The 23,718-nt window shown below is 41.9% G+C and overlaps 2 protein-coding genes across 3 annotated transcripts; one reads left to right on the forward strand and one right to left on the reverse strand.

Moving 5' to 3' along the window:
• Positions 1 to 14,748: 14,748 nt before the first annotated feature.
• On the forward strand, positions 14,749 to 19,376 carry LOC146636502 (protein FAM43B). The gene is made up of 3 exons (XM_085350860.1): positions 14,749 to 15,063; positions 16,669 to 17,379; positions 17,591 to 19,376. Exons 1-3 carry the CDS (start codon positions 15,048 to 15,050, stop codon positions 17,674 to 17,676), a joined length of 813 nt encoding a protein of 270 aa, XP_085206986.1. The 5' UTR covers positions 14,749 to 15,047; the 3' UTR covers positions 17,677 to 19,376.
• Positions 19,377 to 19,763: 387 nt separating this feature from the next.
• On the reverse strand, positions 19,764 to 23,420 carry LOC146636503 (uncharacterized). Of its 2 annotated transcripts, XM_085350861.1 has the most exons (9): positions 23,406 to 23,420; positions 23,014 to 23,085; positions 22,864 to 22,935; positions 21,473 to 21,666; positions 21,148 to 21,217; positions 20,867 to 21,032; positions 20,414 to 20,611; positions 20,152 to 20,240; positions 19,764 to 19,802 (listed from the first exon to the last, which is right to left on the reverse strand). In XM_085350861.1, exons 1-9 carry the CDS (start codon positions 23,418 to 23,420, stop codon positions 19,764 to 19,766), a joined length of 915 nt encoding a protein of 304 aa, XP_085206987.1. The 2 variants fall into 2 exon arrangements, with proteins under 2 accessions (XP_085206987.1, XP_085206988.1); XM_085350862.1 differs by lacking the exon at positions 19,764 to 19,802 and having other exon boundaries at positions 20,125 to 20,240; positions 21,148 to 21,211.
• Between the last annotated feature and the right edge of the window lie 298 nt (positions 23,421 to 23,718).

The raw sequence follows: 23,718 nt of genomic DNA on the forward strand, positions 1-23,718 counted from the left end.
CTCCTCTCTGGAGGGGAGAGGGAGGGGAAACAGGAGGACAAAGGAGGGGGGAACAACTAAGCTGTAGTGCCTCTTCACCTCACTGTACAATACCTTGTGCAATACTTTTTGTAAATAGTCAACAGTGCAATAGACTCAATACTTGAAATGTGCAATTCACTTGTATTTTTATTTTTTATTCCTATTTATTCTATTTATCCCCTTTGTATATTTTATTTATATTTGTCTCTGTATTTATATATGTGTGTGTGTGTGTGTGTGTGTGTGTGTGTGTGTGTGTGTGTGTGTGTGTGTGTGTGTGTGTGTGTGTATATATATATATAACAGTTCTGTAACTGTAACTTTGGTCGTTGCTGTGCTTTTTTTGGAAGTCGAATTTCCCAGAGGAACCCACCCGAGGGATTAATAAAGTTCTATCTTATCTTATCTCTTATCTTATCTTAAAACATTCCTTTTAAGCTTATCTTACCTGCGTTTCACACAGACTACACAAAAACTACAGCTGGCTTAGTCAAGTGTGAAATCTGGTTTGAGCTAATAATTAATGAATGATTCAGAGGTCATCTCAGCGAGGCTGCTGTATAATCTCACATTAAGGCTTTCTGAGCCTATATGTTAACTCTTTGCATGCATTACAGTATAAATAAAAGCGACTGTGGTTTGCTTGAGGGCTAAAAATACATTTTGTTAGTGATTTGTCACAGTACACGGCTCTATGCGGAGTAGTGGGTGGGGAGGAAATGAGCAGAGAAAGGGGGATTTTGTTGGGCTGGCTTCAAATTTGTTCTCCTGGAAAAAAAAGGCAGCCTATGTGTCTATTAATAGCTGTGTGGCTCTTTAAGGCTGACTAACGTACGACGCAGGGAGAAAAGCGGAGCGCTGCCAGCGTTTTCATCAGCGGCCTCTCTGGAGCTGCTGATGACGTGCTTCAGACGCCACTGACCGTTTTTACAGACGCACTTGAGGACTCACAGGCAGTCAGAAGCAATAACACTGCATTAGTCAGTGCAGTGTGAGTGGGAAAGAGGCCACTGATTGGGCTCTACGCCGCTGACAAATGCTACAAAAACCCTGAAAAAAGCATTGGTGGTGCGCAACAACACAACTCTCATGTCATACTTATTTAGCTGTAGGTTACTAGTGGTGTAGAGAAAGTAATTATACAAAAGCAGTATGCAGTGTCTTTACGTCACAGCATTTTTTTTAGCTTGGTCCCTGCAGCTTTGGCCAGGAGCTGCTTATCTTAGGAGAGATTTGTATACTTTCTCTGCCTAAAGGCAACAATATTTATCTATTACAACATCTAAAGCTCATTTAAATTACATGTTTGCTTGCTAGTCAGGCCAATATCCTTTTATAGGCAAGTCCTGAAACTTGGTAGCCAATTTGGATTAGATTTAGGCAGTCATATGAAACTATAATGTTTAATTTCAGAGGTCACTGGGACACAAACGCATAGAGGTTTCAGTCAACATATCAAGGCATGATTTGAACATGATTCTTTAACTGGTACCTTTTTCGCTCTTGGATTGGCTCTTTGGGGACAGAAGCAGTACAACTGCCATCTTTAGCTTTGTAGATTTCTTTCTTATCAGGTTTCTTCGAGTGTCACGTCTCATAACGTGCATTTATACCATCTCCGGTCAAGCTAGCTGTTCACCTTATCGTCATTTGTTATGCTAAGCTAAGCTAACTGGCTAGAGAGATAAACACAATCTTCTTCTCAAATAGTTCATGAAAAAAGCAAAAAGAAACAAACAATTTTTCCCAAAATGTCAATCTATATCTTTGAACATGAGTTAATTCTTGAAGTGTCTTCATAAGGCTTTGGATACACACACCCACAGGCCTAGAGACTGGTTAACGACTACTGGTTATAAGAGAAACACATGTATTCTGCAATTAGTCGCTACAGTTTTCTGGCTGTCACCAAGAGAAATTGATCAGAAAGAGCATACCACCAAAAATCTTCTTGTAAATGTTTTGGTTGCTAGCAGACTGCCACAGTCGACCTGACTAGCCTGCAAAAAACTCTCCATTTGCTCACTGAGCTGTAGTGAAACTTGAAAAAGCCTTTAGTCTTTATTTACGGTTTATATCGCACTTTTCACAGGGTCAGTACTGCTTACTGAATAGTTTGTGAACATTTGGACACTAATCGGTGTATTTCATGTAAGCTACATGTGGCTGTGCCAATCTGCTAGCGACCAAAGCAGATTGCGGCAGCACCTCCTTTCAACTAATTTCATGGAGGCAACAGCAAACAGTTGTGAAATATACACTTTTTCCTAGTGACCAGCGTTTAGTCGGGGCTCCCTGACCACTTGTAGGCCTGTTGACTGAGGCTTTAGCAATGTATATCACACAAACGCTTGCTAACTGCAAGGAGGATGCTAGATGGTTGCTGTCTGGTCTCTAGGCCTGAGTGACATCTCTTAAACTCCACTGGTGGCATGAACACCATTTTTCCAAAAAAAAATCCCCTCATTAGGTTTACATAACAGTGACTCACAGCTTGTCCTGCTCATTAAACCATTTAACTCTTTGTCGTCCTTGAAGAGGCTGCTCACATCGAAATGACGTTTGTCATCATAAGACAAGGATGATCACTCAGACCAACTGTATGTGGTAACGTGCTTCCCTGTAAGGAGATAAGTGAAAACGATCTGCTAAAAGTACCACCCCACAGCATAACACAGTCACAAGATACCCTCGCTGCAGGAGTCAGGCTATTTTTTTAATTTGTGGCTGTCAGTGCAGACATTTGAAACATTTTCCATTTTCACTTCACCTCCTTCAAGCTCAAATTAAAGTCAAGCAAATCTAAAAATGATGTCATACGAAAAGGTCAATCAAAAAAAGGAACAAAAAGAGGAACATTTTTGGTTATGACCAGTGAATGACCAATTAAAAAAAAAAAAAAAAACAGCGGCTGCACAGAATTTCATAACTGATCTGCTGATGGATCATCAAAGGGATGTAATGCACCAAAACACAATGAGCACTCACTGAAAGCTCCTTCCTCTTCAACGAAATCCTTCTACTGACATATTACTGCCATATTGTGTTACATTGTGCCACATTATGCCAAACAGTCCTTTAGAAACAATGACATAAATAGAGATGGTTGCATTGATTTTGCAGATATTTTTAGATAAAGTGTCAAAGACACATTTCCGGGAAGTTGTTTAATTTGGGCGATATCCAGAACATGTCTATCATAATAGCTGGCGCCAAGCTACAATAAGGGTTTTGATCTCTTATGACCTCATTTTAAACAAGTGATGCTGAGGTACAATTTCATATTGGAACAATGTAATTATAATAGTTATAGTGCATCCAGCATCCGTCTGGCCACTCTACCATACAGGCTTGATTGTTGGAGTGCTGCAGACATGGTTGTCCTTCTGGAAGGTTCTCCTCTCTCCGCAGAGCAACGCTGGAGCTCTGTCAGAGTGACCATCGGGTTCTTAGTCACCTCTCTGACTAAGAGCCGTCTACCTCGATGCTCAGATTGGCTGAGTGGTGCTTCCAAACTCTTCCACTGAGGCCACGGTGCTAATTGGCCACCTTCAGTGCTGCAGAAACTTTTCTCTACCCTTCCACAGATCTGTGCCTCAATACAATCCTGTCTTGGAGATCCACAGACAATCCCTTGGACTTCATGGCTCAACTTCATGTGCTCTAACATTCACTGCCAGCTATGAGACCTTGTATAGACAGACGTTTGCCTTTTTAAATAATTTCCAAACATTATAATTTATTACAGGTGGACTCTAATCAAGATGTGGAAACATCTGACCGATGGTGAGGGGAAACAGGAAGCCCCTGAGCTGACTTTTGAGTGCCATAGCAAAGGGTGTAAATACTTATGTACATGTTATATCTTGTTTTATACTTTTAATAAATTTATAAGAATGTTATGCCAACTTTTATCACATTATGGGGTATTGTGTGTAAAATTCTGAGGTGAAAAATAAATTTAATCCATTGTTGAATAAGTCTGTAACAAGTGAATACTATACTATACTTTCCTGATGCGCTGTATGTACTTCTCCAAAGTGATTACTGTGGAAAAGTACCATCTTTTATGGCAAATACACCTTTTGAGACAGTTAAAAACTTTCATTCTTTTTAACTGGTAAAATTGTACCATTTTTAATAAGGACATGATGCAAAGTGATGGTGTTAACCGTCACTCGCTGTCATCCAGCAGTCACAAGCACTAGAAGAACCCAAGGTCTTCTGTTTAGAATAATGAATAGAAGACGTCTTACATAACACTGACATTATTCACACCCCTGAATAAAAAGAGAATTGATGGCATTTTTATGCCAACTTCAGAAGGTCAATATGGAAAAAGCTTTACAGTCAAGTCCTGTTAGTGTCATTACGCAACCGTTTTAAGAGGAAGGGAAACATTAAAAATGATTTCTAATGGGACATTGAATATGTTGTAAGTTGTTTAAAGATGTCATGAACTCAGACAGTATCCTGTTCAGGGTGGAACAACACCTTTCAGTGATAGTAGCCAGGACAGGCTACAGCTAAAAATCTACAAGCAGGTGGGCTTTGACAGAAACTAATCTTGGCTTTGAGGTAGCGACTGAAGCAATGAGGGTGCAGGATACAGGAGGGTTATTGACATATGACATGGTAGTACTTTCCTAGGGTTGCCTAGGCAACTGGAACTTGCATATCCGCTAGTGTCCAACCATCAGCTTTAAAGATAAACGCAACAAATGAATCGTTCGCTGTGTAGATGTGGCTTTAAGGGCAAAAGTATGGCATTGTGTAATAATCCCATCTTCATTCTCACCAGCTTCATCCCTGTCTTACTGATATTTTGAGAATTTTCAGACCGTGACTCGTGAGGTTCAATTATTTTATGGCACTGCTTCTGCATTTTGGTTTAGCTTTGGTTAAATTCTGTCACGTTTTGTTCCACTGACTTTATATTGACCTAATTTCAGGATCAGACGATTTTTTTTAAATAAAACCTTATAACTGAAGGAGGTTGTACTTTCTTTTTTCCATGACTGTATACGTATAACGCTTTAAGCCTCAACGAGTTGTGATAAACATGGTAACTTTCGCAAAAACGTAATCGGTCTGATGGTCTAGAATTCAAAATGGTTATCACAAAGATAGCTGGACGTGTTTTTCTATAAATGTGCTCACATTTTGTTTCCTGTTTCCGGTGACCAATGACTTCATTGCTCACTCATGTGGTTTGGATGGGTGGATCTTGAGAAAAGGGCAAAGAGTTCTTCCTGCACAAGATCAAGCCCAATCACACACACACACACACACACACAGGCCTTATGAACTAAACATCATAATTGCCTGTCAATACTAGCTGTTTCCCCCGTCCTCCCCCATCTTCATATCTGGGACTTCAGATCTGGAATTGATCTTTTAATTCAGCTCTAAGGAAGGAAGTGAAGCTCGTTCAAAAATGTTTACTTTAACAGTTCAAACGTGGGTCTTAACCATGTGACCTGGATTACGTTTCAAACAGTAAGACAAACAATAGCTTGATGAAATCAAATTGTCCCAGTACACTGGAATTCAGTTACACTCCACTCACAAATAACGGTAGCCAGAACAGGAAGCCACCTCCTCTTCCTGTTTAGTCTAAATTCTGATTGGTCCCTGAGTTTAAGAGCATTTCCATAACAAAGCAGTCAACACCATATTCTTCAAGTTCTAAAAAAGAGAAAAATAAGCAACGGATGCGGCTGAAATAAAGACAAAACAAAAGAGGAACCAGAGATTAAACATGCCTCCTTCAGCTTCCATAAACTCCATTTTTGGACTTTTTGTGTGTGTGTTTTCAAAATAAGTGCCCTCAATAATAAGCTCATGAGAAGGAAAGCAAAGCCAAGTTCAGGGAAAGTATTGTGATAAAATCTATTCAAGTGGCTCAGTGTCTTTTGTGGTGCTTATCATGAACAGGTAACTGAGAAGTGTCTCAAGTTTTATTTTTTCCGGGATGTTACATAATTGGCCAATCTCTCTTTTTGGTATAAAGTTTCATGGTGGACCAAAATGCACAAGAAAGTCTTGAAAATACACCTCATGATATGAGGAATTCCCCCAGACAAACCCATCTTCCTGTCTGACCTAGGGGAGTTAGGCTTAATCTGCACGAGTTTTTTCAGACTGAGCAGGGAAGAAAAAGGAAATGACATCATCAGCAGACTGATGTAACCCTCATATAAAAGATTACTAGGTGAGTAAAAAGCAGACATGGTGTCATTCCTTCTGCTCCACACGGGCCCATTAAAATGCCTTATTAGGACATCTGTGTCGGAGCGGTCAGCTGGCAGATGTTGGTTTTTGTTGTCACTTGTTTTTTTTCGGTCAGCCTATCTTTCCTAACATCCCTCACACAGCCCTGAGTCATGTGATTCCTGTGAAGGTCAGGCGACTTGGCTACTTTCTCGCCATGGGACTCTCGCCTAGTGGGATGTTCGGTAGAAGATTAAACAATAGCCCTGCAGGTTCATTTTCGGGAAATGATAAATAGACAACTAGCTTTCCTGTAAATCAGAGAAAGAAAGGGATTTATTACTCTGGCGTGCCTCCATGCCAGTGTCCAGGTAAAGATGCAATTATAGCTCCGGGTTTCACATGGTAAGCTCCTGGCAAACCCTAAATCTGTGCTGTTAGTCTGGGATAAATTACAGCTTTCAGTCCCAACACAAACAACTAAGTGTTATTTATAGACCTGAGTCTCATATGTCTAGTCCAGTGATAACTCTTCTTTAAACCTCCCAGCTTCCCTTTCTGATCCCAGGTCTGTCAAGAGGTACATTTCCTGTCACCGTTTCATTCTTAATTAATAGTCAAAACCGAGGTCTACAAAGTTTACAGTCAACAGCAGCATACGTAAAAATGTATTGCTAATGCAAACATGCAAACTGGCCCTGCTGTCAAAAATGTTAAGCAGTCTCTCATGTTTGCACACAAAGGTAAACCTGATAAAACTTTGAAACAACAAACTCTCTGAATTTGTGTGTTGTTGCTAATTTATGCAGCTTTTACAGTGCACTAAAAATGCCCACGAATAAAAATATAGCAGGCCACAGCATTTAAACCACTTGCCTGAAATAGTGTAAGCCCCCAGCCTCTTTTTTTTTAAAAGGCTTGATGCTTTTTAAGACGTTTACACAGAACTTCTGGGTCTAACATTTAAAATTAGCATGTCGTGTTAGCATTTGTCTCAAAGCACTACTGTGTTTTAGGTGAGAGTGTAGTTCTACATATAGGCACAGTTCTCACAATGAAAGAGTTAACATACTGATATTTAGCAATAATGTTTACCGTTTCTAACTATCTTAGTTATGTTTGTTAGCATGCTAACATTTGCTAAATAGCACAAGTGCTACATCACAGAGTAGCATGTAGTAGAATAAGATGATTTTAGAGCTTGGATTTAATAATGAAACAGCTAGATTTAATGGTTTTGAAGCATCTGCACATCTTTATTATCAACGACTATGTGAGATATATGACTTGGTTATTGGATAAACAAGCTGCAATAAGTTAATACATTTCAATCTGGCTTTTATAGAGCTCACTCCAATGAAACAGCTCTTCTTATGGTTTCCAATCAACTCTGCTGAGACTGGACCCCAGCGTTTGATCATTAAACTGTGCTCAATTGACTGACGTACTGGGTGTATCAGCGTTAGCTTTTGAGTGGTTCTAATCATATCTGCCTCACAATTTTTTCCTGTAGCTACTCCTAAGTTCTCTTCCACTTCCCTCGTCTACGGTGTGCCACAAGCTTCTGTTTTGGGGCCTCTACTCTCTCTGTTACATCTGCTCCTTCTTCAGCATATTTGGAGTGCTTTTAGAGACATTTTTTATCACTGCTGTGCAGATGACATTCGATTGTATATCTTTTTTAAGTCCCAAGATGTGCTTTGACTCTATTAAAAGTTATGTGGCTGATAACTATCTCCTGCTTAATAAAGAGAAAACAGAAGTCAATGTTTGTGATCCCAAATGAATTATGCCTTAATCTTGTTCTCCTTGCTACGTTTGCTAAATCTTCTTTAAGGAATTTGGGGTAAACACTATTGCTTGAGCTCTATTGTATCTTGCTCTGAAATGGAAAAACTGTTATTTGTGCCTTTATTTTGCCATTCTACATATTGTAATTTATTGTTCACCTGTCTTAACAATGTCTGCAGGTTATTCAGTACTTGGATATTATAAAAGTCCTTTTAGCCACATTGGTAGCCATCTTGGTAATGTCTTTATTTTATTTGGGCAGCTCTTTTTAATTCTTATTTAAATTTCATTGGTTAGTAGGACATGGAGCAACTTGTAGAGACTGACCAGTCAAATATGATCCATACTTTGCTAGCGCTGTCCCAAAATACGATTTTAAGAAGACTTTTCCTCCTGGCTGTTATAATGCCATGTGAGACTTTAGACATTTCTCTGATCTTACGCTACATAAAAACTATATTTTATTGCATTGTGGTATTAACCTAGCAAATACCCTGCTATTTTCACAGACTACAAACAGTAAACATCAGCTCCATAAACATCCTGCATTTCCATTAAAGCTTGCATGAGGCATATCTTAACTACAAACACACTGACTTACATAAGCTAAGTAACATCCTGAGGAAATTACCTCTCCCTTAAAACCTACAGTATGGGTGTTAGCTTCAGGCCACAAAAAAAGAAAGAACTAAACAAAGAAAAGGGATTTGTGTGAGGTTAAATAGATTTTCAACTGGCTATACAACAAATATACAGTATTTTAGCCTCCTCAGACTATACATTTGTGATGTTTCAATCCTTGTCATATGCTGAAACACCTCATTTCTTCTCTTCCTTCTTCTTAAACCATTTCCTTTAGTTTTGGTTAAATAACAGTAAAACCTGACTGTGAAGCCAGACTGTAAAACAAAGCCCCACCAGTAACTTCTTTTGAAAAACAGAGTCACTTCCTTCTGAAACCAGAGGCCTGTTTCACTTGTCCGGGAAGGTGTGACCTGAAGCAGATAAAGGATTTTTTTTACCTCCTGATTAAATCACTCTGAGTGAAAGACCACCTCTCGTCACTTAAATGTGTCAAACCCATAAAAGTATGTAAATAACTGTTGGACTAATTGCTTCACTTTTATTGCGCCACAGAAATTCTGTGTTATTTATATTTTTCATGAGTAAAGTTAGGCCATGTTACTGATACTAATTACCTTTCCAAATATGTGATCACTGTAGTTTTGTAATAAAAAATGTATTTAATATTTGTATTTAATTTATGGTTTTGTTGTTGTTATTGCATTGCATTGCGTTGTGACCTACATAGGTTTTAGGTTTGTATCTTTTACGTTATATTAATCTTTTATGGTTTAATTTTATACCAACCAGGACTTCTGAGAGTAGCAAAACATAAGGGGACAACTGGTCGTACTGTTTATGTATTAGCCTATCAAATAGGGCTGCCACAAACGATTATTTTGATAGTCAACTAGTCACTGATTATTTTTGTGATTAGTCGACTAATCAGATCATCATCCATTGGAGGTAAAACGTACAGCTTATTGCACCAGCAGCATCTGCTCTTATATAACTATCATTAGCTTACAGCTTTAACTGTTTAAGGTATGTGCTAACTAAAAATAAAGACAAGATGATAGTTTATTAAATTTTAATGAAATTTGCAGATTGTTTCGGTGAAGTTTAATAAACTCCTTGCTATCTAAAATATAACAGGACACCGGAGTAAATTCTCGAGCATCTCACACTTCTGATGATCAGCTGTCTGCTTGACGTTTATTCAGCTGTGTAAAAACTATAACTTTAATCTCAGCCAAACCGATTTACTCAGGAACAAATAAAATACTAAAAAAGCCAAACAATAACATTTTAAGTTATCTAAGTGACTCATATATCATGTTTAACCTGAGTAGCGAAAGACGGCGGTGGGTTTGAAAAAGATTTGCCGGGAGTCCGGTGTTCTCACGGCTCTAGTTAGCCTAGCCCCCGGCTAGCTATCGAGCTAGTGGGTAACAGACGTCTCCGAAAACGTCGGAGCGCTTTTGAAAATATGCGGTGTCTTGATAAACTGAGCAGATATTTGAGGTTTACACAGCTACATTCTCGCCTGAAAATATGTTAAATGTTTATTTTGTGACCCAGAAAGAATAATAAGAGCAATATTAAAACTAACTAGCTGCCACCATTGTTGGAAACTGCGCTGGGCTGCGCTATGAATTCTGGGACGCTGCTTCTTCTTCTTCGGGGTTTAACGGCAGCTGGTATCCTTGTACATGCAGTGCTGCCATCTTCTGTTTCAGTCCGTTATTACACTCTTAAATCCTGCTACTTATTCCTGCGTTTTTCAGGATCTTACAAAGCTTCAAACGACGCGTCGACTATTAAATCAGTCGTCGACGATTTTGATAGTCGACGTAATCGTGACTAGTCGACTAATCGTGGCAGCCCTACTATCAAAGCATATGTCCGAGCTAACAGTACATTTACACAGAATATATAAATTACCATTTCTATTTCCTTTCCTTAAACTCCTTCCTATAACAATGTAAACGAATGGTGTGTGTGATGGTGTGCATGAAGAAATCTGAAATAATCAGTCTTATCAGTGTCTACAAATTGCTGATCATGTCTTAACGTGCCAGTATTAATGTCTAGTCATGCTTGTTGCAGTCAGTTCTCACCAAATGAGCGAAGGTTAGAACCAACACCTCACCTTTCCATACCTAGCTTTAGTTTTGTTATTGTTTGCTTTTAGAAAGATATGTTTTATTGTTATTGGCTCCATGTATAGAAAGTACAAGATAATTGAAATTCAGCTTCTCTCTCACCTTAATATAAAAAGAAGACTTAAGAAAAGATAAATGATGTTTAAGGGAATATATAAAAATCAAATCTATGTACAATAGTGGCAGTAGTGCAAGTGCAGTAGCAGACATTTGCATGGACAGTAGTGGAAACGACCAACAGCAGCAGGAATGGCAGTGATGCAAATGGTTGCAGTAAAGTGCCAAAGATAGTCGGCAGCGTTAAAAGATTTGAATGTGTTGATTCCTTTTTGAGTCCATTATGTAGTAGCATGCTTGCTATAACCCTCCACTTCACAGGCACATCATTTAGAGCAGCTATTCTAACATCAAGGAACACAAGTTGTTGTTTTTCTCCGTGCCATGACCCAGCCCATTCTCAAAACAACTCAAGAATGACAAAGTTATGTAAGGCGTCTCTGATGCAATTACAAAACATCACTGTGCCTTACTTGATCGCACTCGTCAAACGGGACACTTGTCATACCATACATGGACAAAAAAATCTACCCCTATCATGTTGTCTATTGTAGCAGATGTTTCGCAACACAACAGACGACCCATAAATCTATAGTTACCATTCCTGTTTTCATAACTCCACGCCTCAACCAACTTCCCCTTACAGGTGAACTTGTTTATCACTGAACACAGTTTACCAATGCGTGTGGCGCTCGAGTAAGAAAGCGGGCAGAAAAAGGCACTGCTGTCACACTGACATGATGCTCGCATTTGGATAAAATGGATTTCGAAGGTTTTTTGGAAGCATATGATGCGATTCCTGGTCAAGGACTTAGCAACAAGTTGCAAACGACAAATGTGATACAAAGTAACAGATACAAGGTACAATATATTTCCTTAAATGTAAGTATAACGTAAATACAGAAGCTCTAAGTTAAATGTATTAATGGCATTGACATTTTGTCTTATATAGACTTTTGAAACAACCAAATAAATAAATAAACAAATAATTTGGTAGGCTAATTAAAATTCTCTGCAACCATATTTTGAATTACTCCCCCAGTAAAAAGACGTCAGTGGTACCTTCTGTGCTCTATGCTTGTTTTCATGTTCTGAGTCTACTATTGATCGCTTTAGTGAAGTATTTTTAAAAAGACTTAGAGTCTACCACCATAATAACGGCTCTGTGGGCCTTCATAGGAGTATTAGCATGTCAAACATCAGCATTAAAGGTGTCCACCGGGAGCTTCTTGTAATGGGTTTTCATGCCTGAGCAGTTCTTATATTTGTAATTTGCAGGTGGCCCAGTGATTTTGTGCATATCCTCCGCATGAACTTGAAGGTATTAAATAAAAATCTGTCCTCAGTAAATTTCATAGAAATCTATTCAGCAGCTTTATGGAATTCTTAAAGCAAAACTTGAAACACTGAGTCACTGAGCATCATTTTTCATATCTCTGGGTCACGTCAGCACGTTATTCTGTTTCTTGTACCTGGAGGGTTTCAGCCTTGACGCCAGACTAACAGGTAGGTTACTTCAGGCCAATGTGATGCTCGGCATCTGACAAGGATCGTTTTAAGGTAAAAGTTCACAGCATTCTTTTTAGCGTTCTTTTTATAGTGCTTGCTGCGATAGAGGCTGGAGGAACCGCTATCGCTTCAATGGGACTCACAGATAGCAAACTGGAATGCAGCCTTCATTGTTGAGCGCTGCAGATAGGCATCAATAAATGGCATTTGATTTAGAGCACTTGGAAAAAGGAGAACTGGCCATAACACAGCTCTACCATGAATGGATTCAAGTTTACAGTGTAATTTTACTTCCTTAAAAGTTTTCTGCTTACTGAGTTTCCAACTACAGAGATGGTCCATCTATCGTTTTTATGAGGCTGCATGACAACCAGGACAGAGGTTACAAAAAATCCTGTAAATAAGAGGGCAACTCTCATAACAATTTGTTCCCAGTGACCACAGAAACCTGTTCTTTGGAACAAAGCCTAATTTCAAGTTTCAGGTTCACTGGAACTGGAATGGCCTTCAGGTCTGGGTCACTCATTATCCATTTCTATAGCTTCCACACCTTGGCTCAGGCGATTAGAGGATCATCAGGGGGTCCTTTTGTCCCTCTGTGGGGGGTTACTCCCACTAGGTTTATATCTGGGACTCTCCACCATTTGACCTTAGAACTGAAGAAGCTTCTCGGATGAGAGGTGAAACGTCTTCAAGTAATTTAAAGAAGTCCAGACGCTTTTCTTTGCAAGCTCCTTTGACTGTCTTATTGGAAGTGCAAATTCCTGAATCCTGTCTTGGCTCAGCTGTGAAGAGTGCTGACTTTGACCATTCGAGCAGCTGTTTTGTTAGTGAAGTGTTGCAGTATCTTGGACTGCCCGTTCTCCTGAGGATGCCTTTGTTTGCCAACAATTACTTATAATTACTCCTTCAAAGACTCGCTAATTGGTTTCAGTCACAAGCAGGAGTCGGGGGATTTGAAATAAGAGGCGCCAACTGGTTTTTGAAGAACTGGGTGTGCCTGTATCCACCAGAGCCCCTGGTAATTATGTGGCTAATTGTAAAATCTAAAGAATAATTTGTCTTTGACTGCTGGGGATTGTCATGCTTTGTGTGCTGCCCCATCCTCTCAACTGGGGGAACAAAGAAGCAGTCTCTCCAATGCAACATGGTGCAACATGCCTTTACATGCTCAAGGACTGCAGCTGCACCCCTTCCTACGGGACGTCTTGGATGGATGCTGAGTCTGTTCTTGCCTCCCGGTGTAACATACGTAGGTGGGTGGGTGCATGTCTGAGATGATCCATTATGTCACCAGAGCCCTAAGAATAGTTTCTGTGTGTCCCGCTAAGGTACTGAGGCAAGTGTGACGTCCAGAACTTAGCTGTTGTTGGGCCAAACCCAGCAGAAACAGAGGCCCTACTGTTTCACAGCGTCAGGCACACCCAGCCGCACACACACACGCACAAATGTACGGACACATGGAACCGTTTAAAGTTTTCCTCTGCCACTGTTCGAAATGCCCCCAGAATAAACACCCAGAGCAGATCTGAACCAGCAAGGCCAACGATCCTCATTAGAGAGGCTGTGACGCAATGCGATGGTAACGAAAGTTAGTGGGTTTCAGATGTTTGCTCAGTGTGGTATTGCACATGTGGTTAAATAAAGAAATGTGAAACTGCTGGAGGAGCACGGTGACACAAAATATCACAACTTTTTCTTTTTTTAGTTTCACCTACTTTTGGAGAATGACAAGAAATATAGCAAGTCTTAATCTTCTTCTTCTCCTTGGATCATCTAGCTCCATATCAACCGCTGTCACACCAGCCGTCTGCGTGTCCTCATTCACTTCCTCTAGATTCCAGCAAATGAAAAAGGCAAGACTGACAGAAATAAAATTAAAATTAAAAACAAGCTGTGTGAAATACCTATTTCAAACTGAATATCTATGGATGTTTGACCTTTACTTGGACGAAAGGAGCTCTCTAAAAGTGAGAACCTGGACCAAAAAAGGGAAATTTAGATCATCAGATCATTAATTTCCACATTTCGCGACTAAATGTGCAGGATTATATTTGCATGATAACAAACTGGGTCAGTGGATCAGGTTGCCTGGTTAAATAACGCTGCTTTTGATTACTCTGTGCACTGTAGAGCTTTTTTTTTTTTATTGTTGTCACCCATATTCTATATAATGTGAAAATATTATTATTTCTGGAGAAGTGTGTGTAAAAATGACAATGCTTCCCGTTGTGAGAAAAATATAAAAGAAAATCCAGGGTACTTGACCGCCCTGATACTACAGTGAAAATGTAAATAAGTCATAAATTAAGACAACAGTTCCAGTAAGTGAAAGCGGGTCTATTGTTGCCCGCCCCGTCTTTCCTGTAAATCCCTCTCTTATAAATCATCGCTACTGCCCTGTGGCCCCCACCACAGCACCCCCGCTCTGCTCGGACGCAAACGCTCGTTCGCGTGTGACGTGCTCGCGCCTGCGCTGTTTAAAAACGGCGGTCCCACGGGCGCTCGCCTCATCCAACGTTTCAGAGAGCAGAGAAGAGAGGTGCGAGTCAGTCAGTCAGTCAGTCAGTCAGTTCTCTAACCGCACAGAGTTCACACAGAGAGGAGCTTCGGAGTTGCTTTGCGGTTACAGACAGCCGCACAGTTCTGTGCAGGATTGCAGAGTTTCACCTGCCCGAGATCACGGGACGCTACGGTTCACCTGAGCGGCACCAAAACGTCGTTTGCATGAAACTGAAGCCAGGTAAGTTTCACGTCCTAACAAGTAATTTGGTTGTCGTGTAGCGCTCTAAACGATGTATAGAAAACAACAACAGTTTGATAGGTGTTGAAAGTCTGCTGGGAATATCTGCTGAGCAAATATAGGAGGGTTTTCTCAGCAAGTTTTAAGCCCAAGTTTGGAGACACGTCGGGTCTAGCCGAACCCCGCAGCAAAATCAGCTCTTTTAGAGTTATCTCGTTTTTTCTAATAATATTCACTTCGCACGCTAACTTTGAGTTATTTTCAATCATCTTTTAGATTTTGGTTGTCAATTCGGCTTGGATGTATTGAGCGAGGAACTGAAGCAACTGCTTACTGACAGTCTTCTGTTCTTATTTTCTACAAACGAAAGCATCACAAAGCGTACGTGCCACTTATTTTGGATGGAGGGTTATTCCGGGCATCTATGAACGTGTTCTGCGTGAAATAAACAGGCTCACATGCTCGGGGTAAATGTAAACAAAATGTTCTTTCCACTTCCAGAGATTGTAGATATTTGCATGAGCTAGTTTTATATTTGCGTGCACGAGAAAACGACAGTGTATTCTGATGCACGTGAAGTGTTACCTGGATGGAAATTTGGGATTACATTTCTCTGATTGTGCGTCAGAGACTTCGGTTAAATGCAAAAGTGTGTGTGTGTGTGTGTGTGTGTGTGTGTGTGTGTGTGTGTGTGGACCCACACAATTAACTGTACCTGTCCATGTGTGCACTGGTCATATGTAACTGTACCAAAACCTGCAGGTTTGGGCTCTACCTTTGCTGTGCTGTAGGCTGAACCTGCAGCTCTTTCATGAGATGACACACTTTTCATAAGCATGTCATTGTGTTGCGGGAAAAATGCTTAGGTGGGGGGGGATGCAAAGCTGTTTCCTGCGCAGGGGTTTGAGCAACAATGGCCACCACCTTAGAACAGTCGGCGGTTCTCTGTGCGAGTCACTTCTGAGGAGGGAGCTAGGATGTTGAAAGAATGGCCAAGAAAAGGGAGAGGAAAAAATATAAGGAGCAACACAATGGAGAGCAGGCAGCTCTGTCGGTATGTAGGATAGGAGAGACAATGGGTGGCCAGATGTGATTGCATAAGACTTTTTTATTTTTTATTTCTCTGCAAGATCACAAAAGCCTTTAAGTCCTCCAGAAGTGGTGTAATTGAGTTTGCAATGCACAGTTCGTTTTGAACATGGCCCTAGTGTTTGCCTGTGTCACTTTAGCTTTTTACAGTAATCTTCCATTTGTTCTGGCACGTTTCCAGTTCCATCATTGTGTTTGTTTCTTAAGAGTACAGTGACAGCGAAGCCCAAGGCAAACCTGTCTGTAAATATTTAATGGGTGCTGTCTGTCTGTAGGGACTGAATACTTCACTGACTGTGCAACTTCTGTAACCAAACCTGTTTGGTGACTTTGTCTCTTTCCCATTTGCGAGTTGTGATGACTTGTCTCTTTTTGCATCATAAGTGCAACCTTGTTTTTGTTACTTAATTTATTAGAAAGTACATAGCCTCTCATTTTGCCTGATTTATCCCCTGCTCGGCTTATCGGTCGTCTCTGGATTTGCTAACGTCACCGTCTTCGTCTGCCTCATTTCAGATAAAAGCAGTGGATGCAGCCACGCTCCATTTAAAGGAGGGTGGAAGATTGGGAGACGCGCTGACGAGAACCCGGTTACGACTAAAAGTTCCAAGCCCAGCCTGAAACGCATCATGTCCCTCAGCACCTTCCACCTCATGCAGACCCTGAAGAACTCGCCCGCCGAGCTGCGGCGCAGATTCCGCCGCGACCAGACGGAGTCCTTGTCCCACGGCGACCCTCTGTTCAAAGTGCACTACCTGGGGACGGAAAAGATCTTTTCTCTGGACCGGGAGCAAGCAGAGGAGGCCATTTCTCACTTGCTGGAGGGTATCGCGAACGGGAAGAAGCTCAGGAAGGACCACGCCCTTGTCGTGCGGCCCAGATACGTCGAGGTCAAAGAGCTGAGCACGGGTCGGCAGCTCACGAAGACCTACCTGCAGGACATTGCGTACTGCGCCGCCGACACCAACCGGCCCAACGTCTTCTTGTACATCTGCAAGCACCGGGGGCAGCAGCTGCAGTGTCGGGTGTTCTGGTGCAGCCGTGCGGAGCGAGCGCGGGACATGACCGCCTGTCTGGGACTCTCCTTCCAGCGGGCGATGAGCGACTGGCAGCAGACCGGCGTGGCCACGATGCCGTCGGGAGAGGTGAAAGGAAAACTTGCAGAGGACTCGTCCAATTCTCAAGTCAAAGCAAAGAGCTCCACGCTGCCAGCCGGTCTGGGAAAAGGTGAGAATTCAGCACTGCCACATAAAAGTTGAACCAGGAAGACTTTAAACTCAAGCTAGTCTTATTTGGTGCCAACTTACCCAAACAATCACACAGTGTGCTTCTCTCAGATAATGACAACCTAGGCCTGTCTAGAGGCTGGCTTTCACTGTTGATAATTCAGCTGCAGCAGCCAAGCCAACATCCCTGACTCTGTCCTTTTCCTTCACAGTTCGCTGGAGGAAGAGAGGCTCTGTATCCCGCAGCCCCATGAGAACAATCACCAGGAGAGGATCGTCCTCTGACAGCTTGAACTGAAACCTGTTCTTTTTTCTTTTTTTTTGTTGTTGTGGTCAGATGTGGGACCACTTTATTGACAACCTCGCTGAAGGGAAGCGACTGATTGAAAAATACAATGAAGACCACAGTGGATGTTAATGAGACATGAGAAAGGTCCATATTTGGATATAAGGACTGGTCATGGGTGGATGCTGCCGTAATCAGTGAGGACTTGGAGATAGGAGATTTTTTTCTTTTTGACTGGGCAGAGTTGCCTTTGGACTTTTGCAAGCGCAGAGTCCAACCGGGCACAAGATACTGAACTGTGACAGGCCGCAAGGCTGTGTGAGGACTAGACTGGGACATACCCAAACTGTCTGTCATGGGTTTTTAATTTTGTTTTTGGGCTTGTTTGATGTTCTGTTTGATGCTGAAGCCACCTAAGACTTTGATCTGCTGGAAAGAGACAGTTAAACCAACCAAGTACCTGCTCTTGGCCAAACAGTCCCCCGGCAAAACTGGAAAAGCACCACGAGAACCTGGAAGTCCTTTTTTTTTTTTTTTCTTTTTTTTTTCTTCTTTTTCGAGATTTATTTATATTTAAGTGACACATGTGACAGAGTCATGAAGTAGTTATTTTCTTTTTCAGCCTGTTCCATTAATGAGCATTTCTTTTTTTTGTTTTTGTTTTTTTTCCCTACTTTTGTAGTTGGATGAACAAATTTAAGACGACTAAGACAATGCGGGCATGTCATACCAAAGTAAAGTTTAGTTTGTTTTTTCCTTTCCCCACAAAGTCTGTGATATGCATAATTAGTCTGAGCACATTCGAGTCCTTTTTAAGATGATCTCACTCAGGAAATTGAAGTTTTATTGATATGAGGTCAGTTCTCAGTGTAATGCATGCCGGAGGGAAAATGGACATTATCAGAATAGAGGTGTTAATAATAATAATAATTTTAAAAAGTCTCTGCTTAACCTGCAAAACAAAAAAAGGTCCTAATTGTCTTTAGCAATAAATAATTAGCATTTATGTGAGGGGTGGGGAAGCCTCAGCAGTGACTTGCTGGTTGTTTGTGTCCCACACTGGGAACACTGTGTTCCTGTGTGAAGCCTGCGTGAGGAATGCCGGGCCATGCACCTGCATTCCAAATAGGGGGGGGGAACTTGAGATGAAGGGTGGCGGCGCCTTTCTTTCCTAGAAAAACCCCAAATTCTTCTTGTCCACCCGTGACTTTGCATATTGAGCAGCCTTGTCGGTAAACAGCACGCCGTGCTTTTTTTTTAATTGCTCCTTCACATCAATAAAAGCCATAAAAGGTGCCGGAGTCCATCTAGAGTGACCGTTCTGGTCACACACGTGTGCCGTGTTGCGTAACTTGTGCCATGATGGTAATTTTTTATCTCTAGGTTTACAAACATGAGAGACAGGAGGATTGTTGATGAAGCCAGAGGTTACTGTTAACTCCATTTTCTGTTTTCTGACCAAAACGAAGCTAAAAATGTCTTTTCTTTTTAAACAGGGAAGGTTTTTTTTTTTTTCCTGACTGATGTGCAACCAGGTTGTTATCGGTTAATTTTAACATGATGTACCTGACTTTTTAATTACAAACGGCACAAGCCTCATCTCAGAAAAGGCGTCGATGTGCCCGCTTTTAAGATGTATTTAACGAGTGTTCTGTTTTTATGTTGTCGTACATATTTAAATATGTATTTTATGGAATATTAAAAGTTTTTTATAAAGCATTTGTTTGCCTGTGCATTTTGTACTCTTACTACTCTGACCCTCGATTAATCATTCTGTTTCCAGGCTTCCAGTTTTAAAATGCTATATTTGGTCTGAAGAAAACCGATTTAAGTATGTGGGAGTGGGTGGAGAGGAAGAGATTGAAGGTTTTAGGGGTTACGGGGCAGCACGTTCAGATGTCCTGGGATTTATTTAGAATTTTAGTCATGTGACTCATTTCCCAGGGTTATTTCTCTAGTTCTTTAAAATTGTTAATATCTGACACCTGCAACCAAAGGTGATTCATCTCCATCTGCATGGGTTACTGCAGCGTTTGAGAATTTCATGCCTCACTTTGGAGGAAAAGTGAAGAAGTCCATATATTTTGGAGTTAATTTTCCTAATGATACGGAGCTCCCCGATAGCCTGCTTCTGCTTCCTTCCTATTTTGTACCATGGCATGATTTACAGTTCAAAATAATCCTTATTTCTCTCATACTAGGCTTCGTGCAGCCCCTCACCTCATCCTCTGCACCAACAAGATACTTTAGCCCCTCCCCCTTTAAGCCATCTTTCTCTTGATTGGCTGCCCCTTGCAAACAGAAGCACCAAGCACATAGAGCACTCTGATTTCTGAGCTTTTGGCTCACAAGGATTACTAGTTTTTTTTTTTTTTTTTTTTTTTGTTTAGTTTTGTTTTTGTTCCTACATTAATAAAAGGCCAGCTTGATGTAGCTCACAGTATATGCAAACAATCAGAATCACTCTTCTGCAGATGAGCCGTGCACCGCGGCGCTGCCGGAGCTCTCTCTAAGTCGCTGCAACTCGAGCAGGGAGTGTACATGAAGACGCCTGAGAGGCTTCACCTCTTCCACCACTGAAAGGAAGAACAAAACAAAACATCATCACGGACACTCAGCAATGCTCTTAAATGATTATGTATCCAAGCTAAGTATGTTAGGAGAAAGGCTTCAGGTTTCATGCCTTTAAAATATAGCTAAACAGCACCACCTGCTGGTATAGTAAACCAAGAGTGATAAAGGTTCGCACCTTTATCATAATGCAACTCGTCCCGGTTGCCGTAAACCACGTACATCTCCAGGAAGTTAAGGAGAGCTCCCGTGACAAGAAAGCGTTCGGCGAGAGGAAGACTTTTGATGTAACGCATGTCCAGGGCGAACGGGTTGGACGGAGAGGGAACGGTGCAGAGGCACACCAGCTCACTGACAACGTCCCACACACGAATTGCTGACGAAGGACAAAAGAAAGAAAAGTTTGATGTTTTTATTGTGAGATGTCATGCACTGCACATAAACATATATGCATTAACCAAAGCACTAGGAGCCTTTTTCCACGGCCCTAATCCACCGTAAATACTGATCTCGAGCTGCAGCACAGACACATCTGCATCTGATTTAGCTCATGGAAAATGGTGTAATTATTGAATCAGTGCACTGAAACAATAACTTTCTCCTGTTAGGATTCCACACATTGTTTCCATACCTCGCGTCTGCCAGTCTGCAATGGACTTGAGTTTCATGGGCGTGTCTTTGACCATCGAATCTGTGCCACCGATGTTGACTAGGCGCTCGTGATTGGAGCGTATCCACGCGTAGGGGCGTCCGTATTTGACGTAGCCGGCCAATAGAAACAGAGTGCAGTTGACCTCCTGTTAGAGGGGGACAAAGTGTGGGCTGCGAGGCTGAGTGAGCAATTTAAATAACAGAGGCAAGAGAAGAACGCTTATACTGGCTTCTGCACTTCGCCTCCTTGCAGGTACTTACGGGTACTGCTATCTCCCTTTCACTGGGAGATGCTGGGAGAAGATGCTCCTCGATGCAGGCCTCCCTGTGACTGCAGAAAGAGCTCCAATGATTTATCAGTTTCATGCAAACCTGGAGAGCCAGTAGGAAGTTTCTACTCATACTTCCACATCTAAATCCTCTTACATGTATCATTTTTTACCCAGTTAGGAGGAGATTACTTTCCACGATGCACAATAAAAAATATTGCAATTCTTAAAATGCCTCAAACAACCCAAGCTGCCCTCTGAACCCAAGCACATATGTGTTACTATCCACACGCACACACAAACTTGCAGTCAATCACCTGGCAGTCTGTGGCTGTGTCTTGGTATGTGACCGGGAGCCTCGTGGGCCCGGAGGCTCCCCGGGCAGGGGGGAGCTGCTACGGCTGGTCAGACTGGGAGAGCTGCTGCTGGGAGAGACATCACTGCTGTTACAGCTGCTGGTGGAGGAGTAGGAGGAGGCTCTGGACACCATAAAGCCTGGGGAACGCCAACCCTGCGAACAAAAATAAAGGGAAAGGGAGAGAAAGCTGCTGTAGAAGTCATAGATGTGCCCTAGATAAGACAGTGAGACTGGGGAGGTGTGTGAATGTTTCACTTGGACTGTACTGCCAAAAGTATTCACTCACCCATCCAAACCATTGAATTTTGTAAAAATCGAGCACCTAGGCATGCAGATTGCTTCTACAAACATCTGTGAAAGAATGGGTCACTCTCAGATCAGTGAATTCCAGCTTGGTACTGTGATAGGATGTCACCTGTGCAACCAGGCCAGTTGTGATATTTCCACACTACTAAACATTCCACAGTCAAGTGTTAGTGGTATTATAACAAAGTGGAAGTGGAAGAGCGGGTTCAACGAATGACCTCTGCACACCAACTTTCTGCAGAGTTAAGACGCGTTCTGTGGAGTGGCGATTCACGCTTCTCCGTCTGGCAATCTGATGGATGAGTCTGGGGCTGGTGATTGCCAGGAGATGGTACTCGATGGTGTCTGACTGCACTGTGCCAAATTTAAAGTTTGGTGGAGGGGACAATTTCATGCTTCCAACTTTGTGGGAACAGTTTGAGGATGGCCCCTTCCTGTCCCAACATGACTGCACACCAGTGCATGAAGCAAGGTCCATAAAGACATGGATGAGAGAGTTTGGTGTGGAAGAACTTGACTGGCCTGCACAGAGTCCTGACCTTAACCCGACTGAATACCGTTGGGGTTAATCAGAGAGGAGACTGTGAGCCAGGCAGTGTCTGACCTCACAAATGTGCATCAGGAAGAACTGTCAAAAATTCCCATAAACACTCCTGAACCTTGTGGAAAGCCTTCCCAGAAGAGTTGAAGTTTTTATAGCTGCAAAGGGTGGATTGACATCAGGTCTTTGTCTGAATTTCTACGAACATTATTGCTAAGGATTGTCTTATTGCATTGGAGTCACACTGGGTTAAATATGTACACTTGGGTTTTAAGGGGTATTTATTATTTTCTTCTTTTTTTTGGGTTGTATGGAAGCCCCAAACGCAATTTCATTGTTCTTGACAATGACAATAAATAAAATAAATAAATACTAAATAAATTTAAATGCTAGGGCTTTAGAACAGGATGACACTCAAGCTCATATGCCTGTGAAGACAGATGAGCAAATACCTTTTGGCAGTATAGTCTATATAATCACCCAGTTTCTCTACAGAAACTCACCAGATCCTCATTAACAACTGTCAGCAGCAACTCCTCTTTCCCCCTGAGCCAAGGCTGGAAGTATTTAAAACCCTGCAAAGGAAGCAATGTGATTTTGTGATTTTGCGAGAGGTGAGCCGAGCGTGCACGCGCATGCTGGTGTGGCCAAACCTGCAAGGATCCGAGCAAAGCAAGGTCACCGAGGAAGTGCTGCAGTTTCCTCTTCTGCTCCCTCTCTCGTTTCTGTTCACACATGCACACAGACAGCACAGCGATCTGAACATAACGATAAAAATGACGGCACCACTCCAGCGGGCATCAGCACCCTCTCCCTGCCTGGTATCATAGCAACACTTGCAACGCCTCCTCCTCACCCTGCAGGAGCACCCTGCACCCCCATCAATATTAGTGACAATAAACCCTCCGTTTGTGAAATGAGTCAAAGCACGGACACATGCTGAGAACAAAGAGTGGCATGCTGATATAAAAATGGATCGGGCTGCTCTAAAATCGCACCGATTCACAAACCCCTCACAGCTCATCGTGAGGTAAACGATACTCACACCGGAGCTGCTCATCTTAGGCCAAACTGCGGACGTCGTCGTCTCCCTCACAGGCGCGCACGCTGTGTTTCTATAAGCTGCTGCATGTCAGCATTGAGCCGTGTATTCTGCTGCTTAACGCCACTTCGTTTCTGGATGAACGCTTAGATTTGCACAAAGAGCCTCGGCTTTCAGCGGGTGTTGCCTTTCTTGGTCTGTCAGTAGCATCAATTTGGGGGAAACGAAGCCCCTAGCGGCCGTATCTGCGTACTGCAAGTAAGCTATAACTTTATAGAACTGATTCTTGAAACACACAAAAATAACTTAACTCAGT

The sequence above is a fragment of the Diplotaxodon limnothrissa genome, linkage group LG3 (assembly GCF_057381915.1).
Source record: "Diplotaxodon limnothrissa isolate DT_005_m linkage group LG3, D_limnothrissa_male_GT1.1, whole genome shotgun sequence".
NCBI classification, from domain to species: Eukaryota; Metazoa; Chordata; class Actinopteri; order Cichliformes; family Cichlidae; genus Diplotaxodon; species Diplotaxodon limnothrissa.

Excerpts from the sequence above, each read along its gene's own strand:
- LOC146636502 (XM_085350860.1), top strand. Across the intron at positions 17,380-17,590 it reads GCCAGCCGGTCTGGGAAAAG|TTCGCTGGAGGAAGAGAGGC; the intron begins GTGAGAATTCAG and ends TTTCCTTCACAG.
- LOC146636503 (XM_085350861.1), bottom strand. Across the intron at positions 22,936-23,013 it reads CTTTGCTCGGATCCTTGCAG|GGTTTTAAATACTTCCAGCC; the intron begins GTTTGGCCACAC and ends CTTCCTTTGCAG. Across the intron at positions 21,033-21,147 it reads AAAGGGAGATAGCAGTACCC|GAGGTCAACTGCACTCTGTT; the intron begins GTAAGTACCTGC and ends CCCCTCTAACAG.